Below are 14513 nucleotides of genomic sequence, written 5' to 3' on the forward strand. Positions count from 1 at the left end.
CTACACAGTTAAGCAAATCTCCCAGTAAAAGTCATTGCTGGAAAGTGAGGGCAAATATTACATCTGTTTGCTTGCCGAGCATCTTCTTGTTGGAAAAGGTAAGATTGATCCATCTAAATTCTTTGATTAATACGGGTGTCAGGGGCTATGGGGAGAAGGCAGGGGAATGGGGTTAGGAAGGAGAGATTGATCAGCCATGATTGAATGGCGTAGTAGACTTGATGGGCCGAATGGCCGAATTCTACTCCTATCCCTTTTGACCTTATGACCAAAGGCCCGACACAACTCTCAAACAAAAGGAACAAAAGAGATCAGCTTTTGAGAACCCCAGATTTGACCAAGAAGCTTTGCATTTTGCACCACAAACTAATAAATATTCACACCCTGTCCCGTATATCAACGATCATATCTTTGGTTCGGACGCGAGTATAGAAGTTGGTCATAAGGACGTAAGGTATAGTAGTAGAATTAGGCCATTCGGCCCATCAAGTCTACTTCACCATTCAATTGTGGCTGATCTATCTCTCCCTCCTAACCCCATTCTCCTGCTTTCTCCCCATGTAGATAGATAGATTCCTGATTACTACATGCGTCAGAGGTTACGGGGAGAAGGCAGGACAATGGGGTTAGGAGAGATAGATCAACCATGATCTACCTCATGTTACAGTTGTGCAGGACATCGGTGAGGCCACATTTAGAGTATTGGATCCAGTTTTTCTCTACCTATTGTAGGAAATATGTCGTTTAGCTGGAAAAGGTGCAGGGCAGATTAATGAGGATGTCGCCAGGACTCGTGGGCCAGAGCTGTAGGGAGAGGTTGTGCAGGCTGGGACTTTATTCTTTGGAGGATAGGAGGATGAGGGGTGATTTTGTAGAAGAGTATAAGATCATGGGAGTTTAGGCAAGGTAAATGCGCAGATTCCTTTACCTGGAGTCTGATGAATCGAGAACCAGAGGACATAGGTGTAAGATGAGGTGGGAAAGATTTAATAGGAATCTGAGGGGCAAATTTTTTACACAAAGGGTGGTTGGGGCAGGTACTATCGCAATGTTTGAGAAACATTCAGACAGGTACGTAGATAGGACAGGTTTGGAGGGATATGGTCCAAAAGCAGGCACGTGGGACTAGTGTAATTGGGGCATGTTGGCCTGCATTTGCAGGTTTGGCCGAAGGGCCTGTTTCTCTCTGCATCTCCTGCCAGGTTCGGTGCAGGTCTGATCCAGGTGAACCACCTGTCCCAGGCCTCGGAATCCGCATTTGTTAGGGGGATGGGTGGCTAATTCTTGATCCCTTCCCTCTCGCCCTTCTGCCTGACCTTGAACATACCTAAAGGAATGTAAGTTTGACAACAGGGGCCTACTGCATTGCAGTAGAGTTGGGGGGGGGGGAGCATCTGTTCATGTTGATTCTGAGTTAAGGTAAATGGAGCAAAGAAAGTTTGAATTTTTGTTCAGTAGCCTCTGGTTATGTGTTTGGAGTGCATTGAGAAAAATAATTTAAATCGTGCCATCTGGTAGCCTGAGTGGGAGCAGCGGAAGAACCAGTAAGGGATGAAAACAATTTAAAGATGAAAAGACCATTCCATTCTCAATCTTGTACGTGGAATCGATTATCCCCCATTGCATCTACCCTTGGACGATCTTTGATCGGACTGTGAATGGCTCGAGTGTAATCATGTATTGTCCTTCCGCTGACTGGCTTCTGTTGGGTGCTAACCAGTCATCGGAAAGACAATGTGAAACTAAACTAAATAAACTCATCTCAACCGAACTCAATTTTTCCTGAAGCAAAATACTTGTAGCTTTTCCAAGAGGCATGGTGTGCTATCAAGAGACACTTGGATCTGTAAACGATGGAGTTTAATAACATGAAAGGTGACCAGTATTCATTCTATAACACTCTGAGGAAGCATGACAGTCTCTGGCGATGTAGGGAAAGTCGTTTAAAAGGGAGGTTTAGTTTTGTTTAGTTTTGAGATACAACACGGAATCAGGCCCTTCGGCCCACCGAGTCTGTACCGACCAGCGATCCCTGCACATTAACAAAATGCTACACACACTAGGGACAATTTACCTTTATGCCAAGTCAATTAACCACAGTGGCGGACTGGGTCTAAAAATATTGGAGACAAAGGGGTCCCACCCACAACTACAATGCTATCATTTAACAGGGGCCCACTTGTCATCACTTGCTATCACTTCGTCAGGGGCCCACTTGCCATCACTTGCTATCACTTCGTCAGGGGCCCACTTGCCATCGGGCAAGCTGACACCCTGGCCAGTCCGCCACTGATTAACCAACAAACCTATAAAGGGCCTGTCTCACTTTCCCGAGTTACTCACAAATTCTCCCGAGTTTTCCCCTTGAATCAAACTTGGAGAATGTCCGTAACGAGTCCGAGTCCGTAGCGAGTCCATAGGAGGACGTAGGAGTCCGTAGATATTTCGTAGCGGCTCGCTATGCCAACCGTAGATATTCAGGGCATGTGATGCGCGCATGGTGACGTAGGCAGTGACGCGCAGTCGCGCACGGCACCCCAGGAGTTTGGGATGTACAAAATCTTCGCACGCCATCTGCGTGACGTGCAAATGGCGCCCGAGTGGGACAGGCCCTTTTGATTAGTAAATGGCAATTCATGCGGCACAGTGGCGCAGCTGGTAGAGCCGTTGCCTCACAGCGTCAGAGACCTGGGTTCGATCCTGACCTCGGGTGCTGTCCGTGTGGAGTTTGCACGTTCTCCCCGTGATCCAGAGGGTTCTTCCCACATCCCCACGACATGTGGGTTTGGGGGTTAACTGACCTCTATAAATTGTCCCTGGTGTATAGGGACTGGATGTGAAAGTGGGACAGTGTAAGACTAGTGCAAACAAGTGATGGAAGGTTGGTGTGGACTTGGCGGGCTGACGGCCCTGTCTCCATGCTGTACCTCCAAACAACACCATGTCAGGGAACAAAAATTCCTCAAGTACTAAAGCTGCTTGTGATGGCCAGGACACTCTGCTTCTTATCCCCCAAGCATCGGAGAACCACATGTAGTTATTAACTGATTAAGAGCTTCAGATCCGGGCGACACGGTGGGGCAGCGGTAGAGTTAGAGTCATGGAGTGATACAGTGTGGAAACAGACCCTTCGGGCCAACTTGCCCACACCGGCCAACATGACCCAGCTACAATAGTCCTACCTGCCTGCGTTTGGCTCCATATCCCTCCAAACTTGTCCTGTCCATGTAGCTGTCTAATTGTTTCTTAAACGTTGGGACAGTCCCAGCCTCAACTACCTCCTCTGGCAGCTTGTTCCATACACCCACCACCTGCCTTACAAATTTGCTGCCTTTACACTGCTTACAGCGCCAGAGACCCGGGTTCAACCCTGACCACGGGTGCTTGTCTGAACGGATTTGTACGTTCCCCCCATGATCTGCGTGTGCTTTCTCCGAGATCTTCGGTTTCCTCCCACACTCCATAGATGTATAGGTTTTTAAGTTTATTGTTAAATTCTTTAATGTTGTGTGTTATTTTTATTGGTGTGCTGCAAATGGCAAGTCAAATTTCACTATACCAATTGGTGTATGTGATACTAAATGCTCTTTGTATCCTTTGTAGGTGAATTGGCTTGGTATAAATGTAAATTGTCCCTTGGGTGTGTAGGATGGCGTTGATGTGCGGAGTTGACTGGTCAGCGCGGACTCGGTGGGCCGAAAGGCACCCTATCTCTAAACCAAGGGTTCCCAACCAGGGGTAAATTTACCCGCAGGGGGTAAATTTCGCCTAAGGCTGTAAAATAGTTGCTTCTGGATTTGTACATATTTTTTCTCATTGACTGACTGTGTTTGGTTCTGGTATATCCGCTCATCATTAGTTGTTCATAAATAAGTGAAATAATATTGTTATGTGCTATTAAAGTTGCCAGAGGTAAACGGGGCTAAAAAGGTTGTGAAACACTGCTCTAAACTAAACTAAACGAAAATCATTTGCGAGCAGTCTAATTTCAAATCACGAGTCAGAATAATGGACTTCAGTTGTTTTAAAGAAACTTAGAAAACAAGGAATGTTTTCCCATTGAGTCGCGCCAGGAGATGAATTGAATGTAAAGAACTGCTGAATAGGTGTCATGGGAATGACTGCTTTAACATTGTCTGCTCTTTACTGAGGGAACAATCTCTGCGCTACCACATTATTGCAAAGCAATGATAATCAGATGCAGTAAATTGTGTGAGCTTAAAACAACCATTTCTTTGACAACGTTCTTATGTAGGTGGTCCCAAGATTAGTAATCTTTTTTGGAAGGGGGCATGTTTTTGGCATCTACAGGCAGCTAGGCTGTCGCCGGGGTGTCGCCTGCACAGTCGTGCAGTCTCCACAGTCGCCCAAAGAGTCGTAGCGTGTTTCTGGTCACCGCTGGATTTTCAACATGTTGAAAAATCTTCGGAGACAGTCGGCGACAGTAGGTTTGACGCCAATGAGCGTAGCCTGACTTCTCCTGACGTAGGTGCTGTCGTAGTTGTCGTCAGGTTATCGTAGGTTGTCGCCAGGTGACGTAGGTTGTCGCTGGTACTGACTTTGTTTTCTTTTTGTTGTCAAAGTAATGATTCTATTTCAAATTTGATGTCGAAGGGGGGTCCAGTCGACGATTTTTCGGCAACCTGCTACGACTATGACAGTCGCCGGCAGTCGCCTAAAAATAGCCTAAGTGGGACAGGCCCTTTAAATAGTTATTTTCTTTGAAGTGAGTCTGAAGAGTCATAGAGTGATACAAGTGTGGAAACAGGCTCTTTGGCCCAACTTGTTCCACACCAGTCCCAGCTACACTAGTCCCACCTACCTGTGCTTGGTCCATATCCCTCCAAACTTATCCTATCCATGTACCTGTCTGCTGTATGAGTCTGAGGAATAGACCTTTGACCCATAAACAGCCAACGTAGGGTTAGTCTTGGAAGAAATGCTTTTGGATACACTGCACAAGTGGTTGCAGTTGGAAGGCGGGATTGACGCACACTCCCAGAAGAGCCCCACAATCCCCCCCCCCCCCCCCACCCCCATATAAGGGAGGCAGCACGGTGGTGCAGCGGTGGAGCACCAGAGACCCAGGTTCGATCCTGACTACAGGTGCTGCCTGTACGGAGTTTGTAAATTCTCTCCGTGACCGTGTCTGTTTCCCCCGGATGCTTCAGATTCCTCCCAAATCCAAAGACATATTGGTTTCAGTAAAGATTGTGAATTGTCCCTACTGTGTAGGATAGTGCTAGTGTAAGGACATCGCTGGTGGGCGGAGTGGGCCGAAGGGCCCGTTTCTGCGCTGTATCTCTAAGAACTATACTGTATACTAAGAACTACCGTGAACGAGGTTCGACACGGACTCCTTTGCTGTATCTTTCAATCAATCAATTCAAAACAGGGGTTGCTAGACTAATGCATAAAAATGGAGCTGAAGTAGATGATTAGCCATGATCTTAAATGAATAGTGGAGCATGACTGAAGCACTAAGTGGCTTTGTCCTATTCCAATATTATATTCCCTTCTGAAATCCTTCTCTATACTTTCTAATGTAACAAGTAACAGGTTTTATGAAGCACCTTTTATTTCTTTCCTTCCCTCAAGATACTTTATGATACTTTACTTTTTATTACTTTGTTATCGCATGTGACATGTCACAGAAATCTTCTTGGTTTTGCGCGCCTTACACAAAGTTTGCAAAGAGCCGCCACGTATAGGGCGCCAAAGTTGTAACATTTTTTTTTAAGTTTCCAGATACAGCGCAGAAACAGGCCCTTCGGCCCACCGAGACTGTGCCGACCAGTGATCCCCCTGCACTTGCACTATCCTACACACATGTAGGGGCAGTCACACCAAGCCAATTCACCGACAAACCTGAACGTCCTTGGAGTGTAGGAGGGAACGAAAGATCTCAGTGAAAACCCCACAGATCACGGGGAGAACGTAGAAACTGTACAAACAGCACCCGTAGTCGGGATTGAACCGGGTCTCGGGCGCTGTCAGGAAGTAGCTCTACCCCTGCGCCACTGTGTCTACAAAGTTTTCGATGTAGTCCCAATGGTCCCTCTTTGTTCTCGGTGTGTCCCCCCCCTCCATGCCGGGTTCCTCCTTGGTCTCTCAGCGGAACATCCTCAACCCACCGCTGGCCCGTGCGACCTCCGGCACTGACGTCCATCAATGGCCGCCCAGCGCCAGGTCCAGATTCTCGATTAGTACGGGTGTCAGAGGTTATAGGGAGCAGGCAGGAGATTGGGGTTCGGAGGGAGAGATAGATCAGCCATGATTGAATGGCATAGTAGTCTTGATGGGCCGAATAGCCTGATTCTATCCTATAGACTTGATATTTAAGAAGCAGGTATATGGATAGGAGAGGTTTGGAGGGATATGGACCAAACACGGGCAGGTGGGACTGGTGTAGTTGGGACATGTTGGCCTGTATGGGCAAGTTGGGCCGAAGGGCCTGTTCCCACACTATATCATTCTATGACTATATAGGCGAATGGTCTAATTCTGCTGCTTTGATAACAAACCTGGACTCTTGTCTCACGATGTCAGGTGTCTGGCCACAATGTTTAATTATCACTGAATAGAGACGTACGTGCTGGTGATCAGACTAGTTCCCATCATTGGCTTTGATAAATTCTCACCCACACCTGCTGAATCATGAGCTTCCATGTCCGTGTGATTAATTTGTGATCACTTGAGAAATTAAAACCAGTTTACATCAATAATAACAAAATCATTTAAGGTTCGTTTATTCTGAGATTTTTAACCATCAGTATAATATTGAATGCTTTTCATTGGTAGATGGTAGAGGTACCTCTTGGCACAGAGGTAGAGTTGCTGCCTTGCAGCGCCAGGGACCCGGGTTCGATCCTGACCACGGGTGCTTGTCTGTACGGAGTTTTACGTTCTTCCTGTGACCGTGTGGGGTTTCTCCAGTTTCCTCCCACACTCCAAAGACGTACAGGTTTATACTGCTTTGTCAAAAGGAAGCATCTGGCAATTTTGTCAAAATCAAGTTATTGCTTGTTTTAGGGTATTTGTGATATGCTCTACACAATGATGACCAAAATAAGCTTGTCTGAGTACAATTTGAAATATTTATACCAGAAAAGTAAGAAATTCCATCACAGAGAGCTGATAGAAAAACATGTTTTCCTCAATCCTTTCTTGTCAGTTGCTTCCTTTTTTCACAGTAGGGACTCAGTATAGGTTAATTGGCTTCTGTAAAATTGTATATTGTCCCTAATGTGTGTAGGATGGTGCAAGTGTGCGGGGATCACAGATTGGTGCGGACTCGGTGGGCCGAAGGGCCTGTGGCCGTTTTGTATCTCTAAACTAAAACTAGATGACCAAGGATTAGATGTGACTTCCACCACTCCAGACATGAGATCACAGAAGAATTTTACTTTTGATGACCCATCTCGATTTCATTACTCATGAGCTGGCAATAAGCCAGGCTAATTTTAAAAAACAACATTATTTTTTTCTTCTTGTATTTATGCAGAGATAATTATATTTTTAATTCTTTTGCATGGTGTGATTTTGCAAAAGGGAAATAGGCTGATAATAGTCAGGATCGCACCCAGGTCCCTGACGCTGTAAGACAGCAACTCTACTGCTGCGCCACAATGCTGCCCCAGTTAGTACTGATTGCATAGAAACAGCCCCCTGAGTGTATTTTCACACAGAGAGTGGTGAATCTCTGGAACTCTCTGCCACAGAGGGTAGTTGAGGCCAGTTCATTGGCTATATTTAAGAGGGAGTTAGATGTGGCCCTTGTGGCTAAGGGGATCAGGGGGTATGGAGAGAAGGCAGGTACGGGATACTGAGTTGGATGATCAGCCATGATCATATTGAATGGCGGTGCAGGCTCGAAGGGCCGAATGGCCTACTCCTGCACCTAATTTCTATGTTTCTATGTTTCTATGTACAAGACAGTGTTTGACGGCACTGGGTTTGTACTTGCTGGAATCCAGAAGGGTTAAGGAGGGACCTCACTGAAACTTACGAAATAGTGAAAGACCTGGATAGAGTGGATGTGGAGTCTCCGCTAATGGGAGTGTCTAGGACCAGAGGTCAGAGGCTCAGAATGAAAGGACATTCTTTTAGGAAGGAGATGAGGAGAAATTTCTTTAGTCAGAGGGTAGTGAATCTGTGGAATTCATTGTCACGGAAGGCTGTGGACGCCAAATCAGTGGATATTTTTAAGGCAGAGATAGATAGATTCTTGATGAGTGTGGATGTCAGGGGTAGTGAGGAGAAGGCAGGAGAATGGGGTTAGGAGGGGAGAGATAGATCAGCCATGATTGAACGGCGTAGATGGACCGAATGGCCTAATTCTGCTCCTATGGAATAAACTCATGAGCACACCAGGTTGTGGCACCATTTTCAAAATCCCAGCTACCGCACAGCTACAGCAGGAGTGAAATGGCCCTCAAAGGCCCATTGGAGCCGCCACCACGATCTGAGTCGTCCAGCGAACTGTTGTCCCTCTCCTCGCCCAGCCACCTTTAGCCTTTGTGCTGCAGGAGCCACGAAGGCTGAAGGTGACTGGTCAAGGCGAGGGACGACGGTTTTCAGAAGAAAATGTACCCATGCCATACTTTTTCATTCTTCCCCTTAGTTACGCGGTAGTTCGTGAATTAAATGAAAAGGTGCGTGCCTTTATTAATTATTTTCTGATTAACGCTATTTTTCTCTCCGTTGGTCCCACGCACAGGGGAGCCCAGCAAGCAACGTCCGATACAAGGTGGATCGGACTGAATTTCCCTACAGTGCAAGCATATTTGAAGTGGAGGAAGACACAGGGCGGGTGCTTACCAGAGTAAACCTCAACGAAGAACCTAACACCGTTTTCGAGGTAAGATAAGAGTGCAAGTTTGCAGATGACACAAAAGTGGGTGGTTTCGCAGGCAGAGAAGGTGGTGAAAAATTGCAGCAGGATCTTGATCGATTGGCCAGGTGGGCTGAGGAATGGTTGATGGAACTTAATGCAGAGAAACGTTAGGTGTTGCATTTTGGAAAGTCTCACATGGGCAGGACCTACACAGTGAATGGTAGGGCTCTGGGGAGTGTTGTAGAGCAGAGGGATCTGGTAGTGCTGGCGCATGGTTCCTTGAAGGTGGCACCACAGGTAGAAAGGGTGACCAAAAAGGCGTTTGGCACATTGGCCTTCATCAGTCAGTGTATTGAGTATAGACGTTGGGATATAGTGTTGAATTTGTAATTTCATTACAATTAAATCAGTTTCTCTTTGTGTCTCTCTCAGCTGGAAATAATTGCATATGATGACGGAGAACCGATACGGTTTAATGCTACCATCGTGGAAGTCACTGTGCTGCAGCCATCAGTAATTCCACGGTTTACACAGGAAGATTACAGGTAACATTTACACATTCAGAGTGGGTGGGGGAAGCATTGCTCTGGGTTGTATATGTGGCGATAATCGGAAGGTGCAATCTGACAATCAATGTTCTCCAGAGATGCTGCCTGACCTGCTGAGTTGATCCAGCACTTTGTGTAAATTTTCAGAAGGATATCCTCTGGTTAATATTTCATCGTCATTAAGATGCATTAATTTATTGAGTTTAGAGATACAGGCCCTTCGGCCCAACGAGTCTGCACCAACCATCGATCATCCCATACTTTTGTTCTATGTTCTCCCACTTTCCCACCCTACACACTAGAGGCAAGTTATGGCCCTGTCCCACTTAGGCAATTTTTTTAGGCGACTGCAGGCGACTAGGTTGGCGCCCGTGGACAGCGCACAGTACCTTTCTATCACCACCCGGACGCGGACATAACCCCGTTAAAAGGGGCAGGCAGCCGGTTTGGACTGAGCCCTATTCCGCCTGGCGCCATGACTTGCGGATGGCCAGCTTGGCCAGGCCAACGTCTTTGGAGTGTGGGAAGAAACCGGAGCTCCCGGAGAAAACCAACGCGGTCACAGAGAGAAGGTGCAAACACCTCACAGACAGCACCCGAGGTCAGGATCGAACCTGGGTCTCTGGCGCTGTGAGGCAGCAGATTTGCCCTAGAGGGAAAGTGAACATGGTTAGTAATATCAGGTTTAAGAAGGAACTGCAGATGCTGGAAAATCAAAGGTAGACAAAAGTGCTGGAGAAACTCAGCGGGTGCAGCAGCATCTATGGAGCGAAGGAAATAGGCAACGTTTCGTCCCGAAACGTTGCCTATTTCCTCCGCTCCATAGATGCTGCTGCACCCGCTGAGTTTCTCCAGCACTTTTGTCTACGTTAGTAATATCATGTCTGCCCAATTAATTGCAGAATCCTTCTTGAGGACAAAAATATATCAAATTGGTGTACCAAATCCTGAAGGGAATAGATAGATTGTGTGAATGCACAGGATCCTTACCTGGGGTTCTGGCCAAAGAAGAACTGGAGGACAGAATTTTCAGATTGAAGCGGAAAGATTGATTGAGAACCTGAGGAGCAACCTTTTCACTCAGAGAGTGGTGGGTAAATGGCACAAGTTGCCAGAGGAGGCAGCTGAGTCAGGTGCAAGAAACAGCAGGCAAATGACACTTAGGAAAGTAGGTGAATGGGAAGCAATTAGAAGGATTGTGTAGGCAGGAGCTGCAGATGCTGGTTTAAACTGAACATGGACACAAAACATTGGAGTAACTCAGCGGGACAGGTAGCATCTCCGGAGATATTCCAGAGATGCTGCCTGTCCCACTAAACAATTAGAAGGATATGTGGCCTGTTTCTGTGCTGGATGACTCTATGATGATAAATAGAATTTAAAGCAACTCACGAGGTAATGGCAGCAGACAGACCTGTAAATCTTCCCTGGATACTAATCAATTCAGGAGTTGATGTCTTGGGGAGAAAGCAGGAGAATGGGGTTAGGAGGGAGAGATAGATCAGCTATGATTGAATGATGGTGAAGACTTGATGGGCCAAATGGCCTAATTCTACTACTATTTCTAACCACCTACCTCCTATTCCTACTACCCTTTTCACCACTAAAAGTCGATGAAGCATTTCCACAGTTTACAACGATGTATCCCTCTTGGGATCCCGTGGTTCCCAACCAAGAATTGGCCAATCTGGGAACCACCCTGCCTGAGGTCATCTGTTACCGGGGGAAACCGGGGCGTCCTGATAAAACCCACACAGTCACGGGGGGGTGGGGAGGATCGTGCAAACTCTGTGCAGACAGCACCCGCAGTCAGGATCGAACCGGCGTCGCTAGCGCTGCAAGGCAACAACTCCACCGCTGCGCCACCGTGCCGCCCAGCGCTGCACCCAATCATTGCTGGAAGACAATCCCTGACATCTGTGTTACATCGCATAATGTGTTACATCACATAATGTGGAGTTTGTAACCGAAGCAGCTTGCTCAACATGTGCAGGAAAGAACTGCAGAGCTGGTTTGAATCGAAGGTAGACACACAACGCTGGAGTGACTCAGCGGGACAGGCAGCATCTCTGGAAAGGAATGGGTGACCCTACGGTTTGAGACCCTTCTTCGAACTGATCAGTCTGAAAAGGGCCTCAACCCGAAACGTCACCCATTCCTTCTCTCCAGAGATGCTGCCTGTCGCGCTGGGTTACTCCAGCGTTTTGTGTCAGCTTGATGAACATGTTTGTCAAAGCAGACCACAAGTTGTTTTTATCAGTCTTACAGATTGCTGTGACAAGCCTGTCGATCAGACCGAATTGGTTATAATTCCCTAGCGCACTGTGTTACACATGCTGCTCTGCTGGGAAAAAAGACACAGAGTGCTGGAATAACTCAGCGGGTCAGGCATCAGATGCTGAAGCTCTGCTGGAGTGCAGCAGGGCCAAATTATGTTTCAGAGAGGCAACAAGACGGCACAGTGGCGCAGCTGGTAGAGTTGCTGCCTCACGGCGCCAGAGACCCGGGTCCAACCCTGACCTCGGGTTTTGTCTGTGTGGACATCAAGTCCTCGCTGACCAGCGATCACCCGTATAATAGCTCTAGGGACACACTAGAGATGATTTACAAAAGGCAATTAAGTACAAACCCACATGTTTAGTTTAGTTTTGAGATACAGCACGGAAACAGACCCTTCTGCCCACCTTGTCCGTGCCGGCCAGTGATCCCCACACACTAACGCTACCCTACACACACTAGGGACAATTTACACTTATACCAAGCCAAATAACCTACACACCTGTATGTCTTTGGAGTGTGGGAGGAAACCGAAGATCTCGGAGAAAACCTACGCGGTCACAGGGAGAACGTACAAACTCCATGCAGACAGCACCCGTAGTCGGGATCGAACCTGGGTCTGCGGCGCCGCAAGCGCTGTAAGGCAGCAACTCTACCGCTGCGCCACACGTCTTTACAATGCGGAAGGAAACCGGAGATACCGGAGAAATTCCACACAGGTCACGGGAAGAACTTACAAACTCCGTACAGACAGCACCCGTAGTCAGGATCGTAAGGCAGCAGCTCTACCGTTATGTATCTGTTGTACCCTGCAGTCTCTTGTGTCACCACGTTCAATTCTTTTCACACAGCTGTAAACAAAAAACCCAAAAGGCGACAAAAACTAAAGATAAAAGGACAGAAAATGGATATAAATTAAGAGCGATGCAGCAATTCGGTTAATTAGCCATAACATTTTTTTTCCAAATGGCTTAATGTACATAATTCTTAGATCCACATTGTGTCTCAGGAGACGAAGTTTTGGTGGGTTTTCAGCTTCAGGAAGACCTCAGATTCAGTTCATTTCAGTTCAGTAGCGAATAGCTTGATTGTAATCACATAATGTTTTTCCGCTGGCTGGTTAGCAAGCAACAAATTCTGTGGAATTCTCTGCCTCAGAAGGCAGTGGAAGCCAATTCTCTGGATGCTTTCAAGAGAGAATTAGATAGAGCTCTTGAAGATAGCGGAGTCAAGAGATATGGGGCGAAGGCAGGAAACGGGTACTGCTTGCGGATGATCAGCCATGATCCCAATGAATGTTGGTGCTGGCTCGGAGGGCCAAATGGCCTGTTCCTGCACCTGTTGTCTATTGTCTAAAAGCATTTATTTCATTGTACCTCGGTAGGTACACGTGACAACACACTAAACTGAAAGTCTGGCATTGGTAAATATGAAAAAGACAGATAATATAAACTCATAGGCATCCTCAAAGTCAAAGTAAACATATACAAACCTCTCAGTCTGAAGAAAGGTCTCGACCCGAAACGTCACCCATTCCTTCTCTCCAGGGATGTTGCCTGTCCCGCTGACTTACTCCATCATTTTGCGTCTATCTTCGGTTTAAACCAGCATCTGCAGTTCCTTCCTACACATTCGCATAACCTTTTGGCTTTTTAACTCTAACTATATATAAAGCTCGGTATCACATGCTTTTTTAATGCCTTGGCAGATTTTCCAAGCCTATTCAGTGGATGAGCTATATTCACTATTATTTTTTCCACTCTTTTCAACAGCGAGCTCAGGCTGCGAGCAACATTACATCTGATTTGAGGTGACTCTTTTGTCAAACTGATGTTAAATGACCAGCCATATAGGTTGGATTATTTCATTTAGTTTAGTTTATTATTGTCATGTGTGCCGAGATGCAGTGTCTGAAGAAGGGTCTCGACCCGAAACGTCACACATTCCTTCTCTCCAGAGCTGCTCCTTATCCCTCTGAGTTATTCCAGCATTTTGTGTCTACCTTCAGTTTAAACCAGCATTTGCAATTCCTTCCTCCACATATTCAAACCTCAATGGGGTAACATGGAGAGGTGTTTATGTTCTTCCAAAGAATAATAATGATATGATACTTAACAATTGCTTTTTATTTCTTTTGCCATGTGCTGCCAATTATCTATAAAGAGCTAGCTGCAATAATTCAGGAACAAGCTTGCTGTCCCCAATTGGGGTTATTTTCTGCTCTTGTTTCGGACTGATATTTAGTTTGTCATGTATAACGTAACACACATACTTTCAATGATTTATTACTGTTGTGCGCAGCGAGTTGCAGTGAAAAAGCTTTGTTTACCTTGTTATCCAGGAAAATTATACCTCTCGTGAGTAATACATGGGAAAGATAGTCCAAATAATATTTCTTGCTTTGTTCCCATGGAAACTAAATTAACGACAGCGTTTAGTTTGACTTTGTCAGATTCAATGATCTATATTAGTTTTCGGTTTGTGGTTTAATATCGTCACGTGTACTGAGGTAGAGTAAAAACCTTTGTTCAAGTTCAAGTTCAAGTGAGTTTATTGTCATGTGTCCCCGATAGGACAATGAAATTCTTGCTTTGTTTCAGCACACAGAACACAGTAGGCATTTACTACAAAACAGATCAGTGTGTCCATATACCATAATATAAATATATACACACATACACACATGAATAAATTGTTTTGCACGCTGTCCAAACAGACCAGACATGCCATACATAAATAGTCAAGTCAAACTCAATGGTGATGGATAGAAGCACAATATTATCTGCAGACTAAATATGTAGGAAGGGACTGCAGAAGCTGGTTCAATTCGAAGATAGACACAATATACTGGA

General features: G+C 46.1%; 1 protein-coding gene across 1 annotated transcript in view; it reads left to right on the forward strand.

Annotated features, from left to right (window-relative positions):
- pcdh15b (protocadherin-related 15b) overlaps positions 1-14513 on the forward strand; it is a 1024406-nt gene that overhangs the window by 870196 nt on the left and 139697 nt on the right. Inside the window, 2 exon segments of the mRNA XM_055647246.1 lie at positions 8720-8860; positions 9269-9381. Coding sequence (XP_055503221.1) covers positions 8720-8860; positions 9269-9381 — 254 coding nt within the window.

Source organism: Leucoraja erinacea, chromosome 15 (assembly GCF_028641065.1).
Source record: "Leucoraja erinacea ecotype New England chromosome 15, Leri_hhj_1, whole genome shotgun sequence".
NCBI classification, from domain to species: Eukaryota; Metazoa; Chordata; class Chondrichthyes; order Rajiformes; family Rajidae; genus Leucoraja; species Leucoraja erinaceus.